This window comes from Topomyia yanbarensis, chromosome 2 (assembly GCF_030247195.1).
Source record: "Topomyia yanbarensis strain Yona2022 chromosome 2, ASM3024719v1, whole genome shotgun sequence".
NCBI classification, from domain to species: domain Eukaryota; kingdom Metazoa; phylum Arthropoda; class Insecta; order Diptera; family Culicidae; genus Topomyia; species Topomyia yanbarensis.
The window spans coordinates 457,583,582-457,610,057 of record NC_080671.1 but is presented as its reverse complement, the minus strand read 5'-3'; the positions used below and the strand labels follow the sequence as shown (position 1 = coordinate 457,610,057).

General features: G+C 39.1%; 1 protein-coding gene across 8 annotated transcripts in view; it reads right to left on the bottom strand.

Annotated features, from left to right (window-relative positions):
- LOC131685888 (uncharacterized protein CG43867) overlaps window positions 1-26,476 on the bottom strand; it is a 1,093,825-nt gene that overhangs the window by 719,314 nt on the left and 348,035 nt on the right. For all 8 annotated transcript variants that reach the window (XM_058969895.1, XM_058969900.1, XM_058969902.1 and 5 more), the window contains exons 2-3: window positions 17,510-18,140; window positions 17,340-17,432 (exon numbers count right to left, since the gene is read on the bottom strand). In XM_058969895.1, coding sequence (XP_058825878.1) covers window positions 17,340-17,432; window positions 17,510-18,097 — 681 coding nt within the window. In that variant the 5' untranslated portion in view covers window positions 18,098-18,140. The remainder of the gene's footprint in view (window positions 1-17,339; window positions 17,433-17,509; window positions 18,141-26,476) is intronic.

Here is a 26,476-nt window from a genome sequence, read left to right as displayed (position 1 = left end):
TAAAAATGACAAATCCTACAAAAAATGTAGTAGGAGTGGTTTTCGCAAAATTAGTCAAATTTTCGAATAAAAATATTGAAAGAATTCTTCATTGACTCCTACACTGAAAAAAATCGATTTTAAAAATTTAAAGTCGATTTACAAAAAAAAAACATTTTTGATTTGGATGAAATTTTGTTCCAAGATAAATAATTATGCTCCCTACCTACCGTCAAAAATTCATGTTGGCACTTTTGAGGAAAAAAAAAGTTATTTGAAAAAAACTTTACCTTGTTCAAACTGAACTTTTTTTTCTTCAGTATATTTTTATCGAAAACTAACTACTTTTTTATTTTTCATGGAATCGAAATTTTTAACTTTAACTGAAAGTACAACTCCTTGTGAATGGTTTTCCAAATTTTTATAAAGATCCAAGAAATAGATCGAAAGTTACAGCGCTTCCAAGCGCGCTTCGTCTACCAAGAGCAGTGGTAATTTGAAATTTTAAACTCGATTTTCTCAACATGTCGTTTTACTAAAAATGATTTTTCCGTGATCACGATTACCGAAAAACTACTCAATCAATTTTCTTAATTTTTTAAGTAATTACCGCAACCGCGACGAACCAGTACTAATATTATACAATAATGCAAAGCAAATATAGCAAAAATTAAACTTTTTACCAAAATTGAACCAATTAATCTTATACCCTAGTTTTCGTACTTTTAAATGCACTCATAAAGTTTAGATTACACTTTTAGTGTGCTATTACTTTAAACGATACTTGAGATAATAAGTTTTTGTACCATGAAAGACTAATCTTTAGCTTAAATAGCAGCTAATATGGTTTTAATTTCAGTTGAATCAAGCATTTGTTCAATAAAGCTGTGCAACAAATCGTTACAAAAAATGGTGAATATATATTTCTCATTTGACAAGACATCAAAAAATAAAGTTTTGAGTATATCCTATTAAAACCATTTTTAGATAAACCATTTTTTTTTATTCGAACCGTTTATTTGATAAGGCACGTTACGTTAGCTTAAAGGTGCCAATTTTGTTTTGTTTTACATTTTAAATTGCTTAAAACTAGGGGATTACATATTTATTTTTTAAAATGAGACTAATGCGATTTTATAGCTATCTTATATATCTACACAAGGGGATAATATTATTTTCGTAAGATTAGGGGGGTCATTTAGTTTTTGTGGCAATATGGTTTGACATTTTTATCAGTGAGATTATTGGAGCAAATAATGTTTAATTAAGGGGGACAATTTTTTACGACTAACTTAAAACTAGGAATAACTAGAGGGCATGATTGAATTTTGTAAAGATTCGTAATTATAGTTATTTTTGGGGGTAGTAGAGTTGGGCAATTTCAACGAGATTATATAATATAATAGTTAAAACTAGAAGAGACAAGAAGAGCTAAATGCTTCGTGATGATATTGGGGGGGGGGGGGTAGGGGTGTTACTTCTGGGTATAAGAGTCAGGGGAGGGAGGGTAGACAAAGATGGCAGGGAGAGAAATAATAGAAATAGAATGATAAGGAAAATAAGAAGGGGCAGTTAGACTTGTATATTGATGGTTTTCACAAAGGACATCGCGGCTTGCCAGCACATCTCAAACCGGGACGTTGGTTGGTCTTCCTCGGGCCCGCAGGGTATCCATTAGCCGAGACCTGGCGGAACTGTACTCGGTGCACGCCTAGACAATGTGCTCGATGTCGTGATAGCCGTCGTCACAAGCGCAGATACCACTATCCACGAGCCCAATACGCCGGAGATGTGCATCCAGCGTGTAATGGTTTGCCATGAGTCGGGACATCACACGAATGAAGTCACGACCCACATCCATCCCCTTGAACCAAGGTTTCGTCGATACCTTAGGGATTATCGAATGTAGCCACCTTCCCAGCTCCCCACTGCTCCACGAAGTTTGCCAACTTTCGAGGGTTCTCTGATGAGTAATACTGAAAAATTCGCTAAAGCAAATTGGTCTTTCGTAAACGTCTCCTTCTAAGGCACCCACCTTAGCTAAGGAGTCCGCCTTCTCATTGCCCGGAATGGAGCAATGAGAAGGGACCCACACCAAGGTAATCTGGAAAGATTTGTCAGATAAAGCACTCAGTAGCTCCCGTATTTTCCCCAAAAAATACGAGGAGTGCTTTCCATGTTTCATCGAGCGAATAGCGTCAATGGAACTGAGGCTATCCGAAACGATGAAGTAATGGCCTGCGGGTAATGTTTCAATGACTCCAAGGGTATACTGAATGGCAGCTAGTTCTGCGGCGTAAACTGAAGTAAGGTCACTGAGTTTGTAGGAAGCGGTGAACTTTTGATTGAAAATACCGAAGCCAGTGGACCCTTCGAGGTTTGATCCGTCAATATAAAACATCTTAGAACAGTCGACTTCTCGGAATTTATTATAAAAAATGTTTGGAACCACTTGTGGGCGTATGTGGTCCGGAATTCCACTAATCTCGTCTTTCATGGATGTGTCGAAGAAAACAGTAGATTCAGAAGTATTTATGAAATGCACACGGTTGGGATTGTAAGAAGAAGGATTAATATTTTGCGCCATGTAGTCAAAGTACAGGGACATAAAACGGGTCTGAGAATTGAGCTCAACAAGCCTTTCGAAATTTTCAATCACGACCGGGTTCAAGATATCACATCGAATGAGCAATCGATATGAGAGTTCCCAAAATCGATTTTTCAACGGGAGAACGCCCGACAGCACTTCGAGACTCATCGTATGGGTCGACTGCATGCACCCTAAGGCGATACGCAAACAACGATACTGAATTCTTTCGAGTTTGATGAAATGTATGTTCGCGGCGGAGCGAAAGCAGAAGCATCCGTATTCCATTACCGACAGTATCGTTGTTTGATACAACCTAATTAGGTCTCCTGGGTGGGCACCCCACCACGTTCCGGTTATTGTACGAAGAAAGTTGATCCTTTGCTGGCATTTCTGTTTCAGATACCGAATATGGCATCCCCAAGTAGCTTTCGAGTCGAACCAGACCCCTAGATATTTTACTGTGAAGACCTGAGCTATAGTTTGACCCATTAATAGAAGCTGTAGTTGTGTTGGTTCACGCTTCCTAGAAAATACAACTAGCTCAGTTTTCTCCGTGGAGAATTCGATACCCAGCTTAATAGCCCATGCAGACAAATTGTCCAAGGTATTCTGTAATGGTCCTTGTAGATCGACAGCTTTGGGTCCCGTAACAGACACCACGCCATCGTCTGCAAGTTGCCTTAACGTGCAGGTATTGTCAAGACATTCATCAATGTCGTTGACGTAGAAATTGTATAACAGGGGGCTTAGACATGAGCCCTGGGGAAGGCCCATGTAGCTAAATCGTGATGTTGATAAGTCACCATGCGAAAAATGCACGTGCTTTTCCAACAACAAGTTTAGTAAAAAGTTGTTTAAAGTCGCTGAAAGACCATGCTGGTGCAGCTTCTCTGAAAGAATGTTGATCGAAACTGAATCAAAAGCCCCCTTAATATCTAGGAACACTGATGCCATCTGCTCCTTGCTAGCATAGGCCATTTGAATTTCAGTTGAGAGCAACGCAAGACAATCGTTCGTCCCTTTGCCTTTGCGAAAGCCAAATTGTGTATCTGACAGTAAGCCATTTGCTTCGACCCAATTGTCGAGGCGGGATAGGATCATTTTCTCAAACAACTTCCGGATACAGGATAGCATTGCGATCGGACGGTACGAATTGTGGTCGGAGGCTGGTTTTCCTGGTTTTTGGATGGCGATGACCTTCACTTGTCTCCAATCGAGTGGGACAATGTTAGCCTCGAGAAACTTATTAAATAAGTTCAACAAGCGTCTCTTGGCAGAGTCCGGCAGATTCTTCAACAAGTTGAATTTGATTCTGTCTGGCCCCGGAGCTTTATTGTTACACGACAAGAGAGCAAGTGAGAACTCCACCATCGAAAAAGGTGTTTCGTTCGCGCTATCGTGAGGAGACGCGGCGCGGTAAATCTTCTGTGCCGGGGCGGAATCCGGACAAACCTTCTTGGCGAAATCGAATATCCAACGGTTTGAATATTCTGCACTCTCGTTAGTACTGTTTCGGTTTCGCAAACGCCGGGCCGTGCCCCAAAGAGTGCTCATCGATGTTTCTCTCGTTAGTCCGTCAACGAACCGGCGCCAGTAACTACGTTTCTTGGCTTTCATCAAACTCTTCATTCGCGTTTCTAACGTCGCATATTGTCGATAGCTAGCGGGTAACCCGTTGTTCCGGAAGGTCTTATACGCGGCGGCCTTCTCCGCGTACACGTCTGAGCACTCTTTGTCCCACCACGGATTAGGAGTTCGTTTTTGTATGTTCGCGCCGGGTACTGGCTTGATTCGCGCTGTCGAGAATCAAGCCAGCCAAAAAGCTGTACTCTTCCTCCGGAGGAAGTTCTTGGGTAGATTCGATGTTGTCGGATATCGCGGCAGCATAGCTCTTCCAATCGATATTTCGTGTGAGGTCATACGAAATATTGATTGATTTCAATGGCCTTGAACCGTTATTGATTGAGACTACAATCGGCAGATGGTCGCTGCCGTGGGGATCAGGAATTACCTTCCACGTGCAATTTAACCACAGCGATGTTGAGCAAAAGGACAAGTCTAAGGCGCTCGGGCGCGCTGGAGCAGCAGGAATCCGTGTCATTTCACCCGTGTTTAAAATTGTCAAATTGAAGTTATCGCAAAGATCCTGAATTAAGGAAGACCGGTTATCATCATAGAGGCAACCCCATGCTGTACCGTGAGAGTTAAAGTCTCCTAAAACTAGTCACAGCCGAGAACCGTTCCGTCAGGTCTCTAGAAATCTGAAGAAGATTCAGTGATTTAGTCTTGGGCCGAAAGAAGACCACAAATGGACCAGTTGAGAGTTCTGGATAGCATTTGGGCCGAGGGGGAGCCATAGAAGTTGAACCCGATTCAACTTCCATTTGACCATCCGGAGAGGGAACCATAGAAAACGTCAACGCACGGGGTCAGCGCCCGCGCAGACGGAAGAAAGCAATACATATGTTACAAATGACAAAAACCACTTAGCTTTAAACTGGTGTCCAACGACGAACCGATCCAGCTTATACAGCTGGCTATTGTTTAATCCTCACACGCGAACAAAAGACTGAGGACCGAACCGAACTGGCAAAATAACCTTGAATGCGGATTAACACTATTCTTTATCGCCGCACAGCTCGAGCTCGAAAACGAATGACGTCGAGATTTTATGTCATAACGAAAAAATGACTTTTTGGGACTGTCGATTTCGCACCTTTTTTCAGTTCTACATTACCGTGGCTGTTTTTTCTTTTACAAAATTTTAGAACTCGAATAATGATTTCTTTTCTTGTATATTCGTCATGTCGTGTATAATAATAAAATGTAATATATGCATTTGAAAGCTTTTAATGAATATAAACAACGCAAACATTCTCGTGTTCATGATTGAGAAAGGCACAATTGCACCGCTAGGTGGATTAAAACAGGTTTTTGTTTTGCAATTACTCTAATAACCAACTTATTGAGCGAGGGCCCGAAGATCCAAGTCTAGTATACCATTCGACTCAGTACGTCGAATCTGGAAAATGTCTGCATGTGTGTGTGTGTAGCTATGTGTCAAATAATGTCACTCATTTTCCTCATAGATGGCTATGCTGATTTGCACTTACACAAATTACAGGTACAACTTTCCCATTGGCTGCTATTGAATTTTTATCTAACGGAGTTTCGGTTCCGGAGTTACGCGTTAGAGTACGGCCACACAGTAATTTTACATATAAACTTACACCACTATGGTATCAAAATTAGACAAAACTTATTAAAATGGGTGCAACATTATATGAATTTATCAGTCTAGATTAATAATGACTAACAGAAGTCGCTTTGACCCCAATGGCCACCTACGACGGTTCTTGATTCCACATAAACAGAAACTTTTAAAGCACAGGAGAATTTAAAAATTGAATTTTTAATTGTAATGCCTAATGTGTTTGAAATGCATGAAACGATAATCTCGAAAAAAGATTTCACGAAAATCGGCTTTTGAACATACTTGATTTGATACATTTTTACGTTTCTCATACAGAAAGGATAAGCCATCACGCTAGAAATCGTCAACCAATTTTTTGACTAAATAGGTTTTCTGGATTTTAACAGGGGTTGTGTGGCGGGGCGGGGCTTATTTCTTCCCCACATATCGCTCCATTCAAACTCCACTCATATCCCAACCTATCATACCCCCCTCAGACCACCACCCCATCTCATTTCTCATAAACCCACTCCTCTCTAATTCCTATCCACTTCACCCACCAGGCATACCAAACTAAGCCTGGGAAGGGAGGGTGGTTCAGTTGTTGGTTATACACCTCCCTCACACACCGACCCCTACATACCAAAAAAGTCATCAAGAAGACAATACTGCACTAAAGCTTATTAAGCTAATCAAATATGATAGTTTTTGCTTCAAGTGTTTCAACGTCGACACGTACCTCATCAGATTCGTGGCTGACGAGCCATTGCATGGAGGTGCGAAGTGTACTAAGAATATAATAGACATTTCCACAATTATATTGAGCATAACCAGTCATGGAATCATAGTTTAGAAAATAAAAAAAGCACAATTGCACCAGAAGGTTTTTTATATTACGTCGGCCTTTGTTTACACTGAGTGACTATCATCGACGTAAGAGATGGAACCTAGATATAGGCCCATCGAAATATGGGCCGAAACCAACGTCTTTACTTCCCTTCCGAAGAGAAACGTGACCACAGATTTTTCACCTCAGAAAATCTCAACGACCTCGGTTGGAATTGAACTCAGACCCACTGGGGTGAGTCAATCTATCTAGTGTGTTATATTTAATGTTTTAGAGAAGTGACCGTTGTACAAGCAAGGATGCAAAATGCCTACCTTTTCTACGGCTGTAATACTTTTGCCTACATTCTCCTTTCCCATACGACGCTGCTGTCGTTCGCTACAACAGGACGCCGAGCGCTGTACGGTAGCCTGTGTGCAAAGCAGTAACATGACAAAAAATACTGCCTCTAGTACAGCCACCGGACACGAGCGGTACAGCTTCAGTTTCCTTATTTTAAACTTTTTAATAGTTTTAATCACAAACAACGACAATGAATGCGGTTCATTTACGCCACGACCGGCATCAACGCTTTCGTGGGCGGCCCTTTCTCTTTGAATGTGCAGAGAACAGTGTACACAGCGAGAGGACAAACTTTACTGCGCTACACCTTCACCGAGCAGTTGGAGTACAGCAGCAAAACAATAATGTATTTTACTGCTGTATCATCAAATCAAATCATCACCTCAAAATTTATTAGTTAGAACTCTTTTTAATGGGATAACGATGAGAGATGAGGACTAATTGTTATTGTTATTGCTATTTATCAGTGTGCAATCGTAACGTATTCTATTTGGCACTTAAATTTAAAAAAATCCTTTTATATTTGTTTCGATCCCTTAAGGTTTTTTTAAAAGTTTGAAATGGAAAATCCTTTCATCATAGAAAATATTCTATAATCAATAAATGTGCGTTTAATGATGTATTTCTTAAATCAAACTTTATGTATTTATTTCGGTATATTATTTTTTATAGACCTCATATCATGTTATTACTTATGAAGTAGTGAAATGATTTTACATAAATCGTAATATTGGATTAGTTACTACTAAAATTTGCGTTCAATGAAGAAATGTTGGGGAGACATGACCAAGATTTTATGGGAAGACTTAACCAAGTGGCAACACACAGTGGTCGGAAACGCCAAAAACGTAAACATAATTCATTAGAGGCCAACCCGTATAAATAAATACCATTCCAGAAAACTTCGTAACCATTTCCTAACTATTCATATAATACTCACCATATAGGGAAAACTACTGATATATTCCATCATTATAATTCAACTATTATACTACCATACTTATTTAGTTACCATTTCCAATACTATCCGCGTATACTATATTGAACATTTGAATAGGGGAGTGGGCGTAGCGTATTGGTAAATCGATTGCCTTGTACGCAGCGCACCTGGGTTCGAGTCCCGACCCCGCACATAGGGTTAGAAATTTTTCCCAAGAGATTTTTCTAACCCGAAGAGGCGAATGACCTTAAGGTTAAAACCTCTATAATTGAAATAAAAAAAAAACATTTGTATACTACATTCTACTTTTGTGCCAGAGGTTGCTCTAGGTGGTCTTTGTTATTCGTATATCAGTTTACGCTACTCCAAAAATCTGTAGTTTAACATGGTCAAAAATCCTCGTCTTCCAATAATACAGCGATAGCTCAATTGGATAACGCGTCAGACCACTTAGTGTCAACGAAGCTTTCTTCAGAAGATGACGCGTAACAAAATAAAATTTCATCCATCGATAGAATTGAAAAGATGAAAGGGAAGTTTTCTTTTCTCCACCAAATATTTTATGCATCGCTAGATCTAAAATATGCATGTCATCATAATCTGTATGGTTCATGAATGGTATGTTGTCAAAATGTATATGAAAAACAGCACATTTTGATATGGTGACTGTTCTTTTTTATTGCTCATTTCGTTTATTTGATAGGCACAAATGCGTTAGCTTGGCGGTACCAAATTCTTTCGTTTTAACATTTTGGATATCTTAAAACTAGGAGGTTACAATGTTGAAATATTATTTTTATGAAAGCGAAAAATTTTACAACTATCTTAAGACTAGCAATAAGATTCTATATACAAGAGAGGGGGCAAAAGATTTTGTTGTGAAAAATTTTAAAACGGAATGCAAATTTGATTTTTTATCGGAGACTTATGCTTGGTCAAGATATTCAGAGGAGGGCTAATTTTCAAAATCGGTGTAGCAGCAGTTGTATCAAGGACAGGGGAGAGAAGGCGTAGATGGTGACCGGGAGAGATGAGCAAAACTTGCAACTTTCGGGCAAACGGGAGATCAGTGAAGCAAATTAGCGCCTCAGTCTAGTAGGTCGGATTGGCGGATGGTATTCTTCATCGGACCTCGAGTCGCTCTCGCTTCAGTTTCCGTAGTGGTAAGGGCAGTGACTGTTCTTAACAACCCGTTGTTTGTATGGTCGAGTATGGAAAAACGACACTGGTCATGTTCGATCTTGTACCAGGCAATGATTAATCTATTGTTGAACAAACTATATTGAAAACGGTTTTGAGACGTTTAATGCAATGGTTGGTATATGATACACATTTATGCGGGAAACCATCGATTATATCACAGGGTGTCGTTGGAGGAATTGTTCGTATGAATATTCCCCACAATCTACGGTCCGATCACGATCTTTCAAACCTATAAAATAAGAGTTGATTATGCGTTAAAAACTTTATGCGTTTTGATCGTTAAATAGTTTGTACTTGTTCTGCGGCTTCCAAATTTCCAAAGTGAATTAGGAGCAAAATGCACTCCAGCTCCAAACGCTCCCAGTAAAATGTATTCCAGCTTCAAATGCTTATTGCGTTTTGATTGCTGGAGTTTTTCAAAACTTTCGATATATAGTTTTTAGTATTTTCGCAGCAGCTTCTGATTGGGCGCCTGATTTGATGAAAACCGGTAATGTTCCAGATCTTCAAAGTCCTATATCGCCGGCCTCAGGTGCGTGCGGTGAACAAATTTGATAGCATTTCATTTTCTAAAAAATTCCACAACTTTTGGTGTATATATTGTCATACTTTTTCAGCGGCTTCCAATAAATTGCCTTTTTGGTCGGATTTCTTCCACTGTGGAATGGATGGGAGAAGAGCAATACTGACAAAGACCAACTACCATATGGGCAGCTCAAGCTCGAAAGAGTGACCTAGAGTACTGCACTGGACGATTTTGAAGAAAGGACCAGGAGTGCGATTTAACAAAGTTTTATCTTCCGATGGCCCTATCTTTTCTGACAGAGTGAAGTTCTGGAGTGTTCAAATATTTACCACTGTTTAGGAAAGCAAAAGTAGTACAAAGCTAGTGTCAGATCTTCATCAGACCTCAAAAAGTCTTTTGAAGGTATTCTTCAATGAAGATTTGTCGGTATCTTATTTTTATAGGAAATTTGTCAAGGAAACAATGTGTCACAAATCCATATTTCGCACCATCTCTTCAAAAAGAGCTCATGATAATTTGACAACTATGGGACCTCGGCTAAGAGATCAGTTACAAGATCCAATTCCCACAATTTTCTAAAAGCCCCCATGATGGTTAAAACAATAGGTTTACTGATCAGACAATATACAATTGTGCAATAATTAAAAAATTAATCAACATCAATTTTTTCGTCAATCCAACAAATTTGGGTTTGAGGTTGGGTGTTAAACTCCCAAACCCCCCTCCCTGGCTACGCCGCTGCGCATTACAAATAAAACCACAGGATCTATTAAACAAAGTTCTGGTTGGTGATATGAAAAAAAAAGAAATATATACTCGGATTTAAGTTTGTGACAAACACGAGATTAATGCATGTGCCTCCAGTAATGGCTTGTGAAGGATCAGATATCAGACATTCGCTCATTAAATAAACAAATTCTATATTTTCTTGTTTTGTAACGGCTATATTAAAATATTCCGAAACAACCATCGGAACATTTCTCCGAGCGTATGGGATTACCGCCGACCCTCCGCCGCTACACCTTCACAAGAGGTAAATTTGTGAAATAGCATAGCACAAGAAATTGTTTCGGCAGCACCCGCACGGAACAAACAAATAAATCTGCAGCAGTTTCTCTGCTAATCCATCAACAAAGTTGATTATACCGCCTAAAATCGATAGAGGATTCTTCTTAGGGGTCATACACTAATTACGTAAGGGCATATGGGGGGAGGGGGAGTTTCAAAATATCTTACAAATTCTTATCTGATCCTTTCTTACGTAATATCATAAAACAAGTTTAAAAAAATAAGTCCATAAAGAAAATATTCTATTTTCATTTGTACCATATAATCCTTGTGTATCAAACAATATGAGTAATTTTTTGGCTCTTGGTTGTACATTGTTCTGTTCGGAAACCGGAATCACAATATGCCTCACAAGTTAAGAAGTGTTGATACCCTTCGTGTTGTTAGATCTACTTTGTCCTTTTCAAACGTTCGATTCAAACCCGCAAGGTATCTGGAACGGTGTCTTTGTAGAACAACTTTATTCAAAAAAAAATTCGGCGTCTGTCAAACTTTGGGATATGAAAGAATGGACTTTTCCCGTTCATTTGAAAGTAAAATTAAAATATTCTGTCGGAGGGTCTAGAACAACTTTTTATTTTGAAGTTTTTTGGTTGAAAACTTAAGTTTTTTAATGAAATTCAGTCGCAATTTTGCTACTAATTGGTACTATAGACATTCAAAAAATACTAAAAGTTAGAATCTGATGAACAATCTAATTGTCTACAACTTTGTAGAATACTATAAATCGATATAAAATCACCCGAGAAAGTTATTAAAGTTTTATCAGTTTGTAGGTGTTTTTGCCTATGGATTAAGAAGTCGATTAACAGGGACTTACAAAAAAATGTTAGGTTCAAATGAACAGTAAATTCAGATAAATTTCAATGTATACAAAGTCCCATTCTCAATAGAAAAAAAAAATATTTTCAGATTTCTATGGGTCTTGGGCGAAAATGACACTTTATGAATGGTGTTGACCAAATTTATTCGATAATCTTGTACCTTTTCAAGATGTCGATTAATGTAGTAACGGATTTTATCATGCCTTTTTCATTTTTTTTCTCTCTCTAGGGCAGTGATTCTCAATCTGGGGTCCGCGGATCCCTAGGGGGCCGTGAAGTCGTCGCTGGGGGTCCGCGAAGAAAAATATATTTTCCGAGTGCAGATTGAAATTTCAAGTCTTGTTTCCTAACAAACTAGGAATAACATCTTGATAGCATACAAAATCGAAGTTTATCCGCGGGGGTCCGCAGCTACCCAGGGTGATTTCTAAGGGGTCCGTGGTACGAAAAAGGTTGAGAACCGCTGCTCTAGGGGATAGCTAATGTAAGCTAGAATGACCCTTTTTCCTGATCTTATCCTGCCTGGTAAAATACAATTGTTTTAAATTCAAAGCGTTATATTTGAATGAACTAAAGTAGACAGTTCGAGTCATTGTAATAAACGACGGATTTTATTGCCATTTTGGGTTGAGAATCCTATTTGTCTTTATCAGCATTAAAAGAAAGATGATTGAAAAAGATAAAAAGCTCTTCGAGTTTTGGATACATGTTTGTTATCTTTTGGGGCAAATTCATTTCATCAGAATTTATAGATGCAGATTTTTGCTTCTCCTGAAATTTTATTTACAAATCGAGCACACTTCACATAATCTTAGAAAAAAGAACAAAATGTTTCCTTTAAGAAGAAATTCCGGAGTCGTTACTCGTTGTACACGGATCACAACAGACAACGAACAAGAAAATATCAGGTTGGACCATACATTCAGTAAATTCTCAAAGTAATACAAGTCCGCTCTGCTCGTAAAACAAACACGAAGTTTCGGTTGACGAACGAATGCGAGAAATCTTTTCCTACTCTCAAGTTGTATCTAATTTCTGCGCCAGTTTTGGCAATTTCTGATTATTCGAAAAAATTCGCAGTCGCTTGCGATGCGAGTGACTTTATGATAGGAAGAATTGGGGAGGGCGAGGGTGACAAAAAGGTAATCCCCTCGAAAAAATTCGAGGATGTCACCGTCTACTAGGATCACTCGAGTTCAACCTAAAAACGGTGAGGTGAAGATATGTGGAAGCCGGGAACGCACGCTTGTTGCTAGGCACCCATTCGATTGTTTTCATTGAGAAAAAAAGGGATTTGAGGTGAAAATTCAAACGCACAAATAAGAGCTTTCGGACATTTTCCTTCGGTCATCTGCACAATGACAGAAAATTTGAAGTTTTGTTAGTAAACGATTAAAGTTTCGCGGGTGTTTCTGCAGTGGTGTGTGATTAAAGTGCATTTGAAAAAGTGCAACGAAAATGAGAAGAAGAAAAATAAGAGTGATTAGTAAAGAAACCTCAAATGAAGAGGGGTGATATTTTCGCACAAAATAAGAACTACAGATGGTATTCCGTCAAAAACTCGAGTTGATTGTATAGGAAAACGTTCTAGCTTCCTCAAGCAGCAATTTCACCGGTTAGTGTGTTGAAAAACGTATTTTTATAGTTGCTCATGTCAGATACATGGTTACGCAGGGCAGAGGGGTATGTGTGGCGTAGGAGTTATGTTGTGGCTCGCTTGTATAATGTCCTTAAGAATCGCCTGCCGCTCATGGCTACATGGATACTTCGTTTGAATACCTTATTCCTTCGATGTAAAATATCTGAGTGATACTTCGAACGTCGTTCCGGCATATCTGCGTGAAAATTACAGATGAGTCTGTCCAAAAGGCACCAAATCGGTTAAAAGAGTCGACTCGTTCTCGAAACTAAATCAATTTTCCCATCTCTACCATGTCTTCAAATCTCTTTACGTTGGAAATTGCGTGTATTAAAGAATCACAGACAAACAACAATGGCTTCTCTGTCGCTACTGAAGAGTCTTGAGGGCTTGAGCACAGTTCGGTCGGAAAGCGAAGCTGCAATGAACTCTCGACTGTTGATACACCGCTTTCCGAGGATCCGAACGATCTGTCCTGTCTCATTACCGCCAATTTTCAAATAAGATGAACATTGTATTTCATACAAGAAATCAACATAGTTGACGTACAGAGGAACCAGCCCACGCGGCTTTTATATTAGAAAATTTTCCAATACAGGTGCGGCTTGTACATGAAAGAGAAGAGATGCAAACATGCTCAATGTTAAAGCAGGATCCAGGAGTCGCTAGCAAGGGTCGTAATACTAAATATAACAGCGCCACAGTACGGCCAATCTAGAAATGATTTTGATGTCAGGAAAAGAATTGGTTCTGCAACAAGAAAAAATCATGTATTGGACGAAACAAATTATTCATTTTTACGATAGCCAAACACCAACCATTTTCTCTGTATATCGTCATCGACGTCTAGTTCAAGTAGCAAGCAACATCTGACGGTATGTACAAACAAATACTCCACCAGTCGATAGTTATGACTTGCTCAATTTTGATTTTCGATTGGTGCTTCATATTGACGGCTCTGCCCAAGATGCGCTGGAATTTTTACTTTTTCACAATTTTTAAAACAAAACAATATTATTTCAGATTTTTTTTAAAATCAGTTTTTTGCGTTATAAATGTAAATTATAATGCAAAATTGGCAACAATTTTTTACACTGAATACTGAAAAATGAGTAGTTCTATTCAGTACAAGAAAAGTTATATATGTTCGAAATCTTACACTCCTATTTTTTCGTACTTTTGGAATGAAGTCCCTATACCGATCCATTGGAAGTATTCTACTTTAAGAAACCGATTACAGTTTTCCATCAACGATTAAATTTCAATTTTCCCCCAAACGCTCGACAGTTCAAGTTCTAATGGAATTTTTTTCCGAAATTCTAGTAGAATCCTTCTCAAGATTGTAGTCTGCTCGTGATTGCGTTATAGTACTACAAAGAGATCGGACGGAATACTTTTTAAGAGATTGATAAAATTTTGCTCAGTATTCTGAAAAAATCTTCACATGTTTGTAATTAAATCTGTAAAGGGTCATTATCATTTACAAGTTATAATCTATCTAGTTTCTGTCTAGAAGAGCTTATTCGGTTTCGGTCCTAACTGCTGTCAAACAGCCAATTACCAGAAAATCGGATTTGGTTCATACTTGAAGTATATTTATGGATCGCTTACACCAGCGCTGTTAAACGAAAACTCACCTCAGTTCCATCAAAAACGTTTATTTGAAACAACTAATCTGCATTCGTTTCTGGGTTGTCAAACTAAAAAAGCCACTAAATAAAGAATTTGCTATCTGCTACAGTTTGCTACGCTGATTCGAATCCAAGTAGACAAGCACGAGTCGTGTCTCATTCGAGTGTTTTAACCACTAACCGGGCTACTAGATTCAACGATTGGGGAAATTGTGCAAAAAATAAGTAGTTCAATTCAATGCTACAAAATTTATATACATTCGAAATCTCACACTCCCATTTTCCAAAAACTATGAGATAGAAACTATATACTAAACCCTTAAATGTATTCCATTTTCAGAAACCGATTACAGCTTTCGATCACCGTTTAAATTTCAATTTTCCCCTAACCGCTCGACAGTTCAAAGATCGAGCATAACATTTCATTTCAATTTCACTGATGCAAAATGCGATTCGCCATGTCATTAATTAGAAAGTTAAACTCAAAGGAATCACGATCCCCCTCACCGCCGCCGCCACCGTCGCATTTCCATTTAACAAGAACAAAGGGACCAAACACTAAGTTCACCACCGTGCGAAACCAAGCTAAGCAGCATCACAATGAAGGCTAATTAGACGCTCTAGAACTGAAAAGGACACCGCCCTCTCGCGCGCGCGAGCTCGCCATGTTATTACCGAAAGGCGCCGTTCATTTACTAGGCCCCTCGTCCACCCATTCCGTGTACCTACGGCTGCTGCTCGGCGGAAATAGGTGAGGATATTGAGAACGAAGGCGAAGTGCGCGTTTTCCATAATCAGTTTTCAATTAGCCACTCGCCAGCTGGATGCTCTGGAGGGCGATAATGAACGAACGGTTAATTTTTATGACTGTCACAATCTAGTAGGCAGTGAAATAATTAATTCCCGATTTCATAATCAGTTTTGAACTCATTATCATGACTCATGTCATGGTTTTGTAACAGTGTAACAAATTTATTATGAGTTTCATTGGAACGGGTTTCCAATAAAAAAAAATCAATCGAAGTAGCCTAGCGTCAGCTTGAAATGAAAATACTGGCGGCAATGATTTAGCCCCAGCTTGCTGCGTGACAGCAGGACCTGATTTTGACTTTGCATCTTTACTAAAAACTCCCAACCAAAAAAACTACAACCGAGTCCGAGTCCCAAACTATAATCAAATCTTGTTTCAATCTAAATCGAACATCGATTGGCACTGAAAGTGGGCAATCATCCCACAGCCAATCTACCCGGTCCGGGTCGCTATCAGTACCCCGTTTCATTTATCGCCGGAAATGAAGGGACCAGTCGTAAAAAACAAAACCAAGAGCGCATTGCTGAAACCATTCCGAACTCAGCCCCGCCGGAGGGCTGATGACAGGCTGACCACCGAGCGAAAGCGAAAGAGGAAATTACAGTCGCCTGTTTGGGTTCAGCAGGATCATCGTTCTGCAGCACGTTGCTAAAGTAACCGATCGCCATTAGCAGACGTACAATTACACGCTCGAAGTGATTTTCTAATGGCATTTGAGTGTAATTAACTCATTTCGGCACTTTGGCCCCGGTCGAAGAAAAGCCTCCCCTGTGTGGAGCAATACGGTTCTAATAATTCACATCACACCCCCTCCTGCGGGGAATTCAACTAACACCTCTAATCTCATCACCTTCGTGCCCGCGTCAAACCCGTCATGGGGTCGTAATCCCGCAAGACAGTTTCGCATGCTCAAACCACCAAACGATTACATTCCGAATGCATTTTATCATCATATCACTTATCCTGCAATAATCCTTACTGCGGAATGGAACTCCTCCGATGGGGGAAAATCTACCACATTAATATTCTACGCTGATTTCAGGATTTTCCACTCGCTTTCGCCGGGGTTTCCTTGCGAGGTACAGGACTGCACCGAATCCGAAACCGTTCCGAATAGAACCAGAAGCAGGAGGGAAAAAAGCAGGCAACTGACAGGTCCATGCAGCGAAATGATGGCAGATTAATATTTAATTAAACGCCTCTTGATGGTTTACTTCCAACAGAACGGATTGGGGTAGAAGGGTAGAAAAAAAAATAAAACAAAGCATGCCGTGGCTGGGAGCTGTCATGCTCCCATTGAATGAGCAGTTTTCGGGTTGCTGATGTTTGCGAGAATTGTTTTCACCACAGGTAGGAATAGCGGTTGGTGAGTTGGTTATTCAAAGCTGTAACTTTCGGGGCAAAAAGTACAATGTATGAATAAATAAGCAAACAACTGGAAAAGTAAACATGCCTTTTATATTAATTTGATCCTTGTTATTGTTTCAATGGCAATATAAGCTCATAAAAAGACTGAAACGATTCATAGTTCTCTTTGGTTTAATTTCCACAATTTTCCCAAACCAATTCGCAATAAAATGTCCCCTATCTCGACGTTAGTGCGCACTCTGTTAACCGAAAGCTCAACTAATACCCGCTGCTCTAGCTGAAACCGACTCGAACCGATTTGCCGGCTCATCATGGCCAACTATAATCAACGCATGTTTAAGCAAATCCGCAAAACGTAACCGTAAATTACTCACTTACCTTTTCACGCAGCATATCCCGCACCCGTCCGGCCTGATTTCGCGAACGATGCAACTCCAGCTGCAGTTCCAGGCATCGTTCCTGCCAATTAATCTGCAATCGGAAAACCAGGGGTAAAATTAAGCCATCGCCGGTCGGTAAATTACAAATCCCCCCACCCCATGCCCTACCTCCGGAAGCCCCTGCTGATAATTGTTCACCTGATGTACATCGAGATTGTCGGTAAGGCTGCCGAAAGCCGGCCACGGAGCGTCCGAGTCCAGGGCGACCAGCGAAGGATTAGCAATGATGGCAGCGTTCGGTACCCGTGGAGGAACCATCGGTGGTCGGTTGCTACCTGCCGGCGGGGCACCACTTGAACCCGTGCCACGACGCGCTACCAACCGCGGACTGTTCGGGGTTGACCGGGAACCCATCACTATCCGGCTTAGTCCGGGCGGAGGTCCTCCCACGTAACTGCTGGTGGAGCTACTCGAGCTCAGCTTGGCACTTTGATTCGAGACCGATGATAGCGATGTCGACGAGGAGGCTGTGTTGTTGTAACTGTTGTAACCACCACCGGATTGTCGATGCTGGAGTACAACCGAGGACGGAGCTCCCGGACCATATTTGTAATGACTTTGCTGCTGTTGTTGTTGGTGCTGTTGGAGGTGTTGCTGGTGCTGTTGAATTTGCTGCTGGATCTGCTCGAGATCGCTCAGACTCGTCAGAGGGTCAAAGATTTGCGATAGACGACGGGGAGGACTTTCATCGGTCATTGCTTGAACTCGTCCTGGTGGTGGGCGGTTGGGCGCGGCATTTCTACGGGGAAAAAACAGAAATGTCAAGAAGGTGTACATTAGATTGATTTTCATTACAATAAAATGTTAACGAGGAAAATATAATCGAAATGGAAGAAGAAAACTCGATGACATTTATTGGAATATTATTCAGATTCTATAAGGCTGACGCAATACTAGAACAAATACAAATACCACCGAAATAAAATCAAATTCCTGCGTGGTTTGGACTGTTTCCTAGCCTCGGGTGACTATCTCTCTGCCTTCGTAACTTCGAGTATTTTCTTTTTTACTTCACTGATCTTTAGCACACCATTTCGCCACTACCGAACCTGGCAAACGCGGTGCCAATCAACCGAGTAACCGCATGAAAATTTCGATACACTGACAGCTACATTGATATTGGAAATAAATATTCACATGCCGGTTTGCCGGAAGACGATGGTCACGACCATGGAAAACCATAGCAACGCTAACAAAACGTATCCAGCACTGGTTTCGCCAACGCAAACGCTCGTCTCAATCAGTAGGCCGTGGGCATAGAAGTTTAGCACATGTTTGCCCAGAATTCCCCTCCCACACCTACGTCGCAGCGCGTATGATGCTGGTGGGATAAATTATGTATGAAATGGCTTTTCCACGATTCGAACACCGGTTACCAGCTAGCTTGTGACACGTACTTATGCGTGAATAGCGGGCAAACAATCGGAATGTGTCCGTAGCGTAGCGTCGTAGTCCGAGGGAGAACATTTAAACCACAATCGAAGTAGGCCCCCCGAATTGCTTCATTTGAATTGGAAGGCGATAAATTTATAATTTAGAACCGATTGAGATGGAAGGAAGTGTGGGTGCACACGCCATTGTTGGTCGGTCCTGGAGCGGTTGGGCTCAGAAGCTTTACGCTATTGTTTAAATTGAATTGATTGGGTATTGACAACATATCCTGGTTTTTGTTTGAGAATAGGGCGTGAAATAGTATTGTCTTCGATTACACATGGTTGATATGATCAATTGAATTGTGTCGATGGTTTAGTATCGAATCGAACAGCATTTAGAATTTAGTCTCGTTCGAAATAAAATTGAATAAATATTGAACTTTCTCATTAAACATAGAATAACGCTAGTAATAATTCCCAGAGAATAGATTTGGTGATTTTGATTTGGTAATTATCGATTTGAATTTCCATAGATTTTCGATAACAAAACAACCTGTATTCTTCGCTGCCAAAGGAATCACAAATCCTACTGACGAGACCAATAACTGTTTACCACAATGGCAAATCCGTAAGTTATTGTTCCCTTCGACCGTGCATTGGGAACCAGAAATTCGGATACGCAATTGACGCAACTGACAGGAGTCAGTACGCCAACTTATACGTGATACTGTCAGAGCAGAGAGTCATATCTAATATCTCTTAGTCAATACCGTACAAATGTTGGGTGACTTCCCGCATCGAGCTACCCCAGATGATGTGATTGGCGATTGAATCACTGTTGATTATGAGTGGAAACCCATTCCCGGCTCAGTACGACACAGCCTCCTTTCGAAATCATCAGAAGGGGATTATTACATGTGCGGCAAAAACAAACGTTTTTCTCATCCGCTATACTTACAATCTGATTGAGCTTGCATGCAAGAGGTATTGTAGATGGATTTTTCATATCGGCGTTGTTGGAGACAACGTAAGTAAGAAACTTTTTAGCATTGAAATTTACTTTATAGAAATATAGTTATTGAACCAAAGTTATAGAACCTTTTGCTTCCTGTACAAAGCGTAGATTCATGGTTGCTGCACGTTTCAGCTAAAGCTTCTCTAACTATTGTCGATCAGAGCTTTCATGACTAGCACTGATTGTACGCTACTAGAAGATAATAAACACGTTGGCGTATTAACACCTATAGCGAGCCCCGAAATGGGTATTAGAGACATGACCATCAAACGAACCCGAAACTAAAGAGTATACCGTCGATTAGCTACTCTCCCGTGTTCTGTTTAGCAGACTGCGTCCGATAGCTAAATCCAGCGGACTTGAGCCAGACGATCGTCGGCGGATCTTGCGACAAATCCTGGATATTTTTCTGAGTCGTTGTTGACGTTGAATGTTGATGGCACTTACTTGTTTTGTTCAACATACATAGCACTCGAAGATGCGATACGAACACAAAACATCTTGCTGGCTTAGCGGTCTCCATCGGCATCATTGAAGTCGAGCGCAGAGCTCGTGTTGAGGCACGTGATAGTATGGTCCCACTTACAACGTCGCAGAAATAAATGCCACCCTATTGTTCCAACAGCATTAGGGGCGGGCATAGCGCAGTTGGAAAATCGATTACCTTGTGCGCAGCTCACGTGAGTTCCAAGCCCGCACATAGGGTTTTAAGATTTTTCTTAAGAGACGAATGACCTTAAGCTTAAAACCTCTATAGTCAAAATTTTAAAAATCCAGCAGCTATGAGGCATGATCGTTGAAGAAGACAGACTCAATGTGTTCGAACTATTTCGCGTTAAATATTCGGCGACATAATGGAAATCGGGGAACATTACAGACGCATGGATCACGAACTGTACCAGGGATACAAACAAGCATGCATCAAAAGGCTGACAATGCATGGCAGACTACAGTATAGGGTGACCATATCACTCTATACCATAGACCGCGTAAAAACCTACCGGCACCTATCCACAACCCCCCTACCGTCGCTGGCGAAATTATCCACAGATTTTCAGCAATCATAATAAATTTTGTGATGGTCTCGAGAATTTGATCACTTAACACTTCTTCGCATTTACACGCACAACTTGGAACAGCGCAAACCGCAAGAAGATTTTAGAATAGTCTATGAAAGACCGACGAGGAATCTTCAGCACAAAACACACATCATTGAAGTAAAGCAGAAACATCAACGGTCCCAAGTAGCCTCCCTGGGTTATTCCTGGCGTAAATGTGGAGGCATGGCAATTTTCAATGACATCCATTACCTCTCGATCTGTGGTAGGATCGAAAGAAATACACGAGCTCCCGTTGATGCCAAATTTCTTCATTTTAGCGATGACTATATCGTGGTAGCTGTTAGAATATCAACCAAAAGAGAAGACAACAAAATTTGGATATTTATCTTGTTTAAAAATATGTATATGAGAGACATACAGCGGAGATCTAGGATAGCCAGCGCTTCTTGGACTGGAATGAGACCGAAGGGATTCGTTTAACGGAGATCTGGTGCTAGAACACTAGGCGCACGACCAGACAACGTGGTTAATGTCGCGATAACCTGCATCACAAGCACAGAGACAAATGCGTATTCAACGTATAACGATTGAACATGTCCCGAGATAACACCCGAATGAAGTTACAGTTTTCGTCCGTCTCTTTGATCCAAGGTTTGTTGATACATTTGAGATTCCTAAGCTTCCATTGTCCCACGAAATTTGTCACTTTTCGAGCAATCTCTGGCAAGAAATTCTCAAAAACTCGTTGAAGCTACGCGAACTTCCATAAATATTGCCTTATAATGCCTAAGTGTCCTTCTCATTAAAATTCTAATTTAAGTATCCGCCTTCTCATTACCTGGAATGGAGCAATGTGAAAGAACTCATACTAAGGTAATCTAGCATGATTTTTCAGGTAAAGCACGCAGTAATGGTGCGGGCATGGTCGTTGATAGGTAAATTTAAAACCATCAGTTTTGTGGCGAGAATATTTGTAGCACGGCCTCTTTTATGATCGCCTTTACCAGGGCCGCAGAGAGAAAATACGGGCCCGGGGTCCAACGTACGGGCCCCTACTACTATGTATTGCCTGCGCATACAAAAGTTAATGTTTGAAATCCATTGGAGTTCACTGATACTATGTATAGTACACTGAAATTTTATATTTATATACTAGTTTTTAGCTCTAGTTGTTTGTAGTGCCAATGAAGGAACAAAAAGTAGAGTTTTTATACTTTGGGAGTTTTTTAATTCAGCTTCGACAGTTTTGGTGACTTTGAGAAGCGCCATTTTAGTCAATAGTATTTATAAAAGTAAGGAAATGGAAAGATTGAAAATGTAGTATATGCAAAAAATGAAAATAGCTAAACGGCGACCAACGGCAAAAGATAAAAAACCAATAGGAAAACTAAATATTAAAAGAATGTTCAAAAGAGCTAAAAACAACAAAATCAACCAAATAAACAAATTAATGTCAATGTCAATCAAAAAATGTTAAATCGAGAAAAACCAAAATAAAACCTATAAAAAATAGATAAAAGAAAACAGGAAACAAGAAAAACATATTGCGAAGATTAAAGAAGTCGAACATTATTGCACAAATGGTGAAAATGATGAAAAATCGATATGAAGGTAAGAAAAATTTCAAGAATCAATGAAAATGAAAAAAAAAACTACTAAAAAGAATACAAACATTAATATAAAAATTGCATAAAGCTGAAAAACTCGATAAATCAAGAATAATAAAATTTATTTAACAAAAAAAACAAGTAATATTTAAAGCAATAGAAAAAGTAAATAAAACGTTAAGAATGCATAAAATTAGAGGAGTATATATAAAAGACAAGAATAAAATAACCATAGAGAAATTTAAAAAAATGGACGAACCGTAAAATTTATAAAAAATGGAATGATGAAAAGACGAAAAAGTAAAGAAAATTGGAAGTATTGAACAAAAACGGAGCAAACAGACAAAATGGAAAACAAAAAATAATAGAAAAAGCCAACACGAAGAAAATGAATAAAATGGATTAAATTATTTAAAGAACTGAAAAAACACAAGAAATGAAATTTGAAACGAATTCAAACAACGAACTAAACGTAAAGTGAAGAACAAGTGCGCATAGTGTCAAAAAAGATAAATCAAATGTTTTTTAGGAAAAAAAAATCAATGTAAACGTATAGGAAAATGGTCAACAGAAAAAGTAGTTTCAAAATAGGTTAAATGGAAACAATGAAGAAATAACAATAACGAATTAAATCTTAAGAAAAACGTATAAACAATAAATAAAATTATATTAAATGAACAATGGGAAAAAATAAAACTACGGAAAACGAAAAGCTAAAAACTAGAAATAAGGAAGAAAATAGGAGAAAGGTAAAAAATTAAACAATAAGACATATTGGAATTGAATTTGAATAAGTGAAATTGCTTTTGGAAATGCAAAAAAAAGAAAAAAGGGAAATAGAAAAAGGCTATTATAAGAATAAATGTAGTAAATAGACAAATTCTAAAAATTAGATGGAATGACAAAGGAAACAAACACAGAACAGGGTATTAAAATATGAAACAATAAGAAAAATAAAATAAAGAAAGCAGAATATTCTCGAAAAATTGCGAATAAAATGAAATAACAGAGAGAGAACTATAAATTAAAGTAAGAGATAATGATAACAATAGAAAAAAAGCAAAAGTAAGGAATGTAAAAAGATGGAAAAAATAAAAGTACGGAAATAGATAAAAAAGGCAGATTTTTAAAATTGTAGAAATACAAAAATAATCCACACCTTGAAAAAATAGATCAATGAAATTTTAACAAAATTAAAAAAAATCTATGAATGATTAAAAAATGGAAAAAATGAGAAACTTGGATTAAATTTCAAATAATGGTTGTGGTTGAATTCTACGCTATGCTGGTTTCGAAAACATTCACAATCCTATAAAAACATGAATTATTCTCTTATTTTTGTTGGTATGTTAGCACACCTGTTATAATGAAAATGTTGATAACAGGCCGTATTTGAAAGAATTGTAAAACGTATTTTTTCCTATCCCTGGCCTCTTTGCGAGGGGGAATTGGTAGTCGAAAATTGCAGAAAAAAGCTGGTGGTGATCTACATGGAACACTTTCGACATAAGATTGAATAGAATATAAAACTTAGTGTCTAGCCACTAGACGAAACAGAGTTTTTCTCGTTAATCCGTCGACGAACCGGTGCCAATATTCGCGTTTTTCAGCTTTCATCAAGTTTCTCATTTGCGTTTCTGTCGTTGTGTATATTAGGAAAAATTCTGGCGATTCGACGTTCAAAAAGGACTATGTAGGGCCTTTTAGCGCACAATGCTGAGCTATATCGGCTGTGGTAGAATGTCCACGGTTGAGCGCGTCGGGTACTCGTTTCGTCTGACCTTTAATCGCAGTGTCGAGAAACAAGCTAGCCACAACCGTGTACGCTTCCACCGGAAGAATTTATCGTTTTGATTCGATTGTTGGATATAGTGAACGTGGGCGTACTAGTTGTTGCGAGGTCGAGTACAAAGATAGATCTAACGCACTTGGCCGCGCTGTTGGAGTAGAAAGTCGTGTCATGTCTGCCGTATTCATAATGTACATATTGAAATTTGTTGCTAATATCATGCAGTAAGATAATTCGGTTATCATCGTGATCGTGAACATAACCATACTGTGGGAGTTGAAGTCTTCTAGAACCCGCTGAGGTACGATATATATAAAGAAGCAATGCCAATAAGTCTTTGCCTTTAATTCTGACTTGACAAGCGACCACTTCAATATCCGGAACTGAGTAAAGGATAATCCGATTGAAAGAATAACACATTTTGATCGTCAAAACGCTCCTCTATACTGTTTCCTGGAATCTAACGAGTAATGTTAAAATTGAGGAAGATCTATGTCGGAAGTTAACCAGGTTTTACACAAAGCAAATGCATTGTGTAAAGCCTGGAAAAAATTCATGGACTGAAAAAAGGGTGGGGGGGGGGGGGGTGGTTATTGATGTCCGATGTGGAAATTGCTGTTAGTTTCCCAGATTTCCGATACCAGGAGCCGTCGGTTTTTAACAGTACCCTTGTGTCTTCGAAATCAAGGCCTCTGTCAGATTATACACCATCAATGTCTACTTCCCGGGCGGGTACGTAGATAAGATATGTTTTCGCGCACGACCGAGTGTGGTTTAATTGGATCACGCTTAAATCGGTGATGTTAGCAGCACATCATCCCGAGATCGGTTGTGTTAGATGGATATAATTTATATATCAAAACGGAGACTAATCGGCATTTGCCATTGGAAAAATATTCAAATCGGCCTCCATTAAGCCTGGGGAGATACCGGTCGTCAAAGATATCTTCTCATTACCGAACTCTATCACGCGGGCTTCAGTAGCCGCGAAAAGAAAGTTTTGTCGAGGTGAATGGGAAATGAATGCAACGAAATTTAAAAGAATGAAGTTATTGGTGCTTAGCAGAGGAACATTTGTGGTATCAGTAATTAACAAACAGTTTCGCTGAGCCGTCGGTCATACAATCCAAATGCTTCCAAACAGCCAACAGTAAATCCTCTAAATAAATGTGTTTTTGTTGTTGTTGTTCATTAACGACATTTTACACCGAAGAGGTGCATTCATGTCGGAAGGATTCTTGTTTTTCAAATTTAACAATTCAGTAAATTTTCGTTATCTCTGTCGTTGCCTACAGCCCGCTTATTATGAACTGAATTATGATGATAATAATACCTATTATCCAAAAGTTGTATTTTAAAACGATGCATAATTTATTCTTTTTTCATTTCTTTGTAATTTCATTGTTAAACATTTCTTGTAGTCGACTTGTAAGTACTTCAAAGACCCTAGTCCAAAACATATGTTTTATATCGTTATTCCCAAGATTTCATTGAAAAGCAGAGAAAATTTTCTACCGATTTATGTACAAATATTTTTAGTTAAGAATACTAAATGACTTTTTACTAGTAAAAAAGCTTAAAATGAGTGTTTTTCGAAGAGTTTTGTATTAATTCTAATTATTAATCAACTAAATTTATCGTTACTATTGTTCATTGGAGCTACTTCTAACTAAAAACTTATTAGATGCCCGGGCCTCGGAGAACCGCATTTTATAGACAGCGTGTCTAAACTTAATCCCAGTCGAGGTCACTGGGATTTTTTTAGATGAAAAATTTAAGCCAGGTGGCTCCCAGTTCATCGTTTGACCGTGAACTGAAATTTCGAAATTAGCACATGTAAGCTACATTGTAAAATTTTAATTTTTTTTTCAAGATCACAGGGCTTCTCTATAAACAGGAAAAAGAGTATTATTAATGACAAAATGAATGGGGTCGATCCCTTTTAGCACAATAGGGTGAAGTTAAGGATTATTTAACCTCTTTTAAGGGGGATGGGCGTAGTATAGTTGGTAAATCGATTGCCTTGTACGCAGCACACCAGGGTTCGAGTCCCGACCCCGCACATAGGGTTAGAAATTTTTCATAAGAGATTTTTCTAATCCGAAGAGGCGAATGACTTTAAGGTTAAAACATCTATAATCGCAATAAAAAATCCTCTTTTGGGTAAAAAACAAAATTATTGGTTGCGTACCAGTTCCAGAGGGAATTTAGTCAGAGGGGTTCTGGTTGT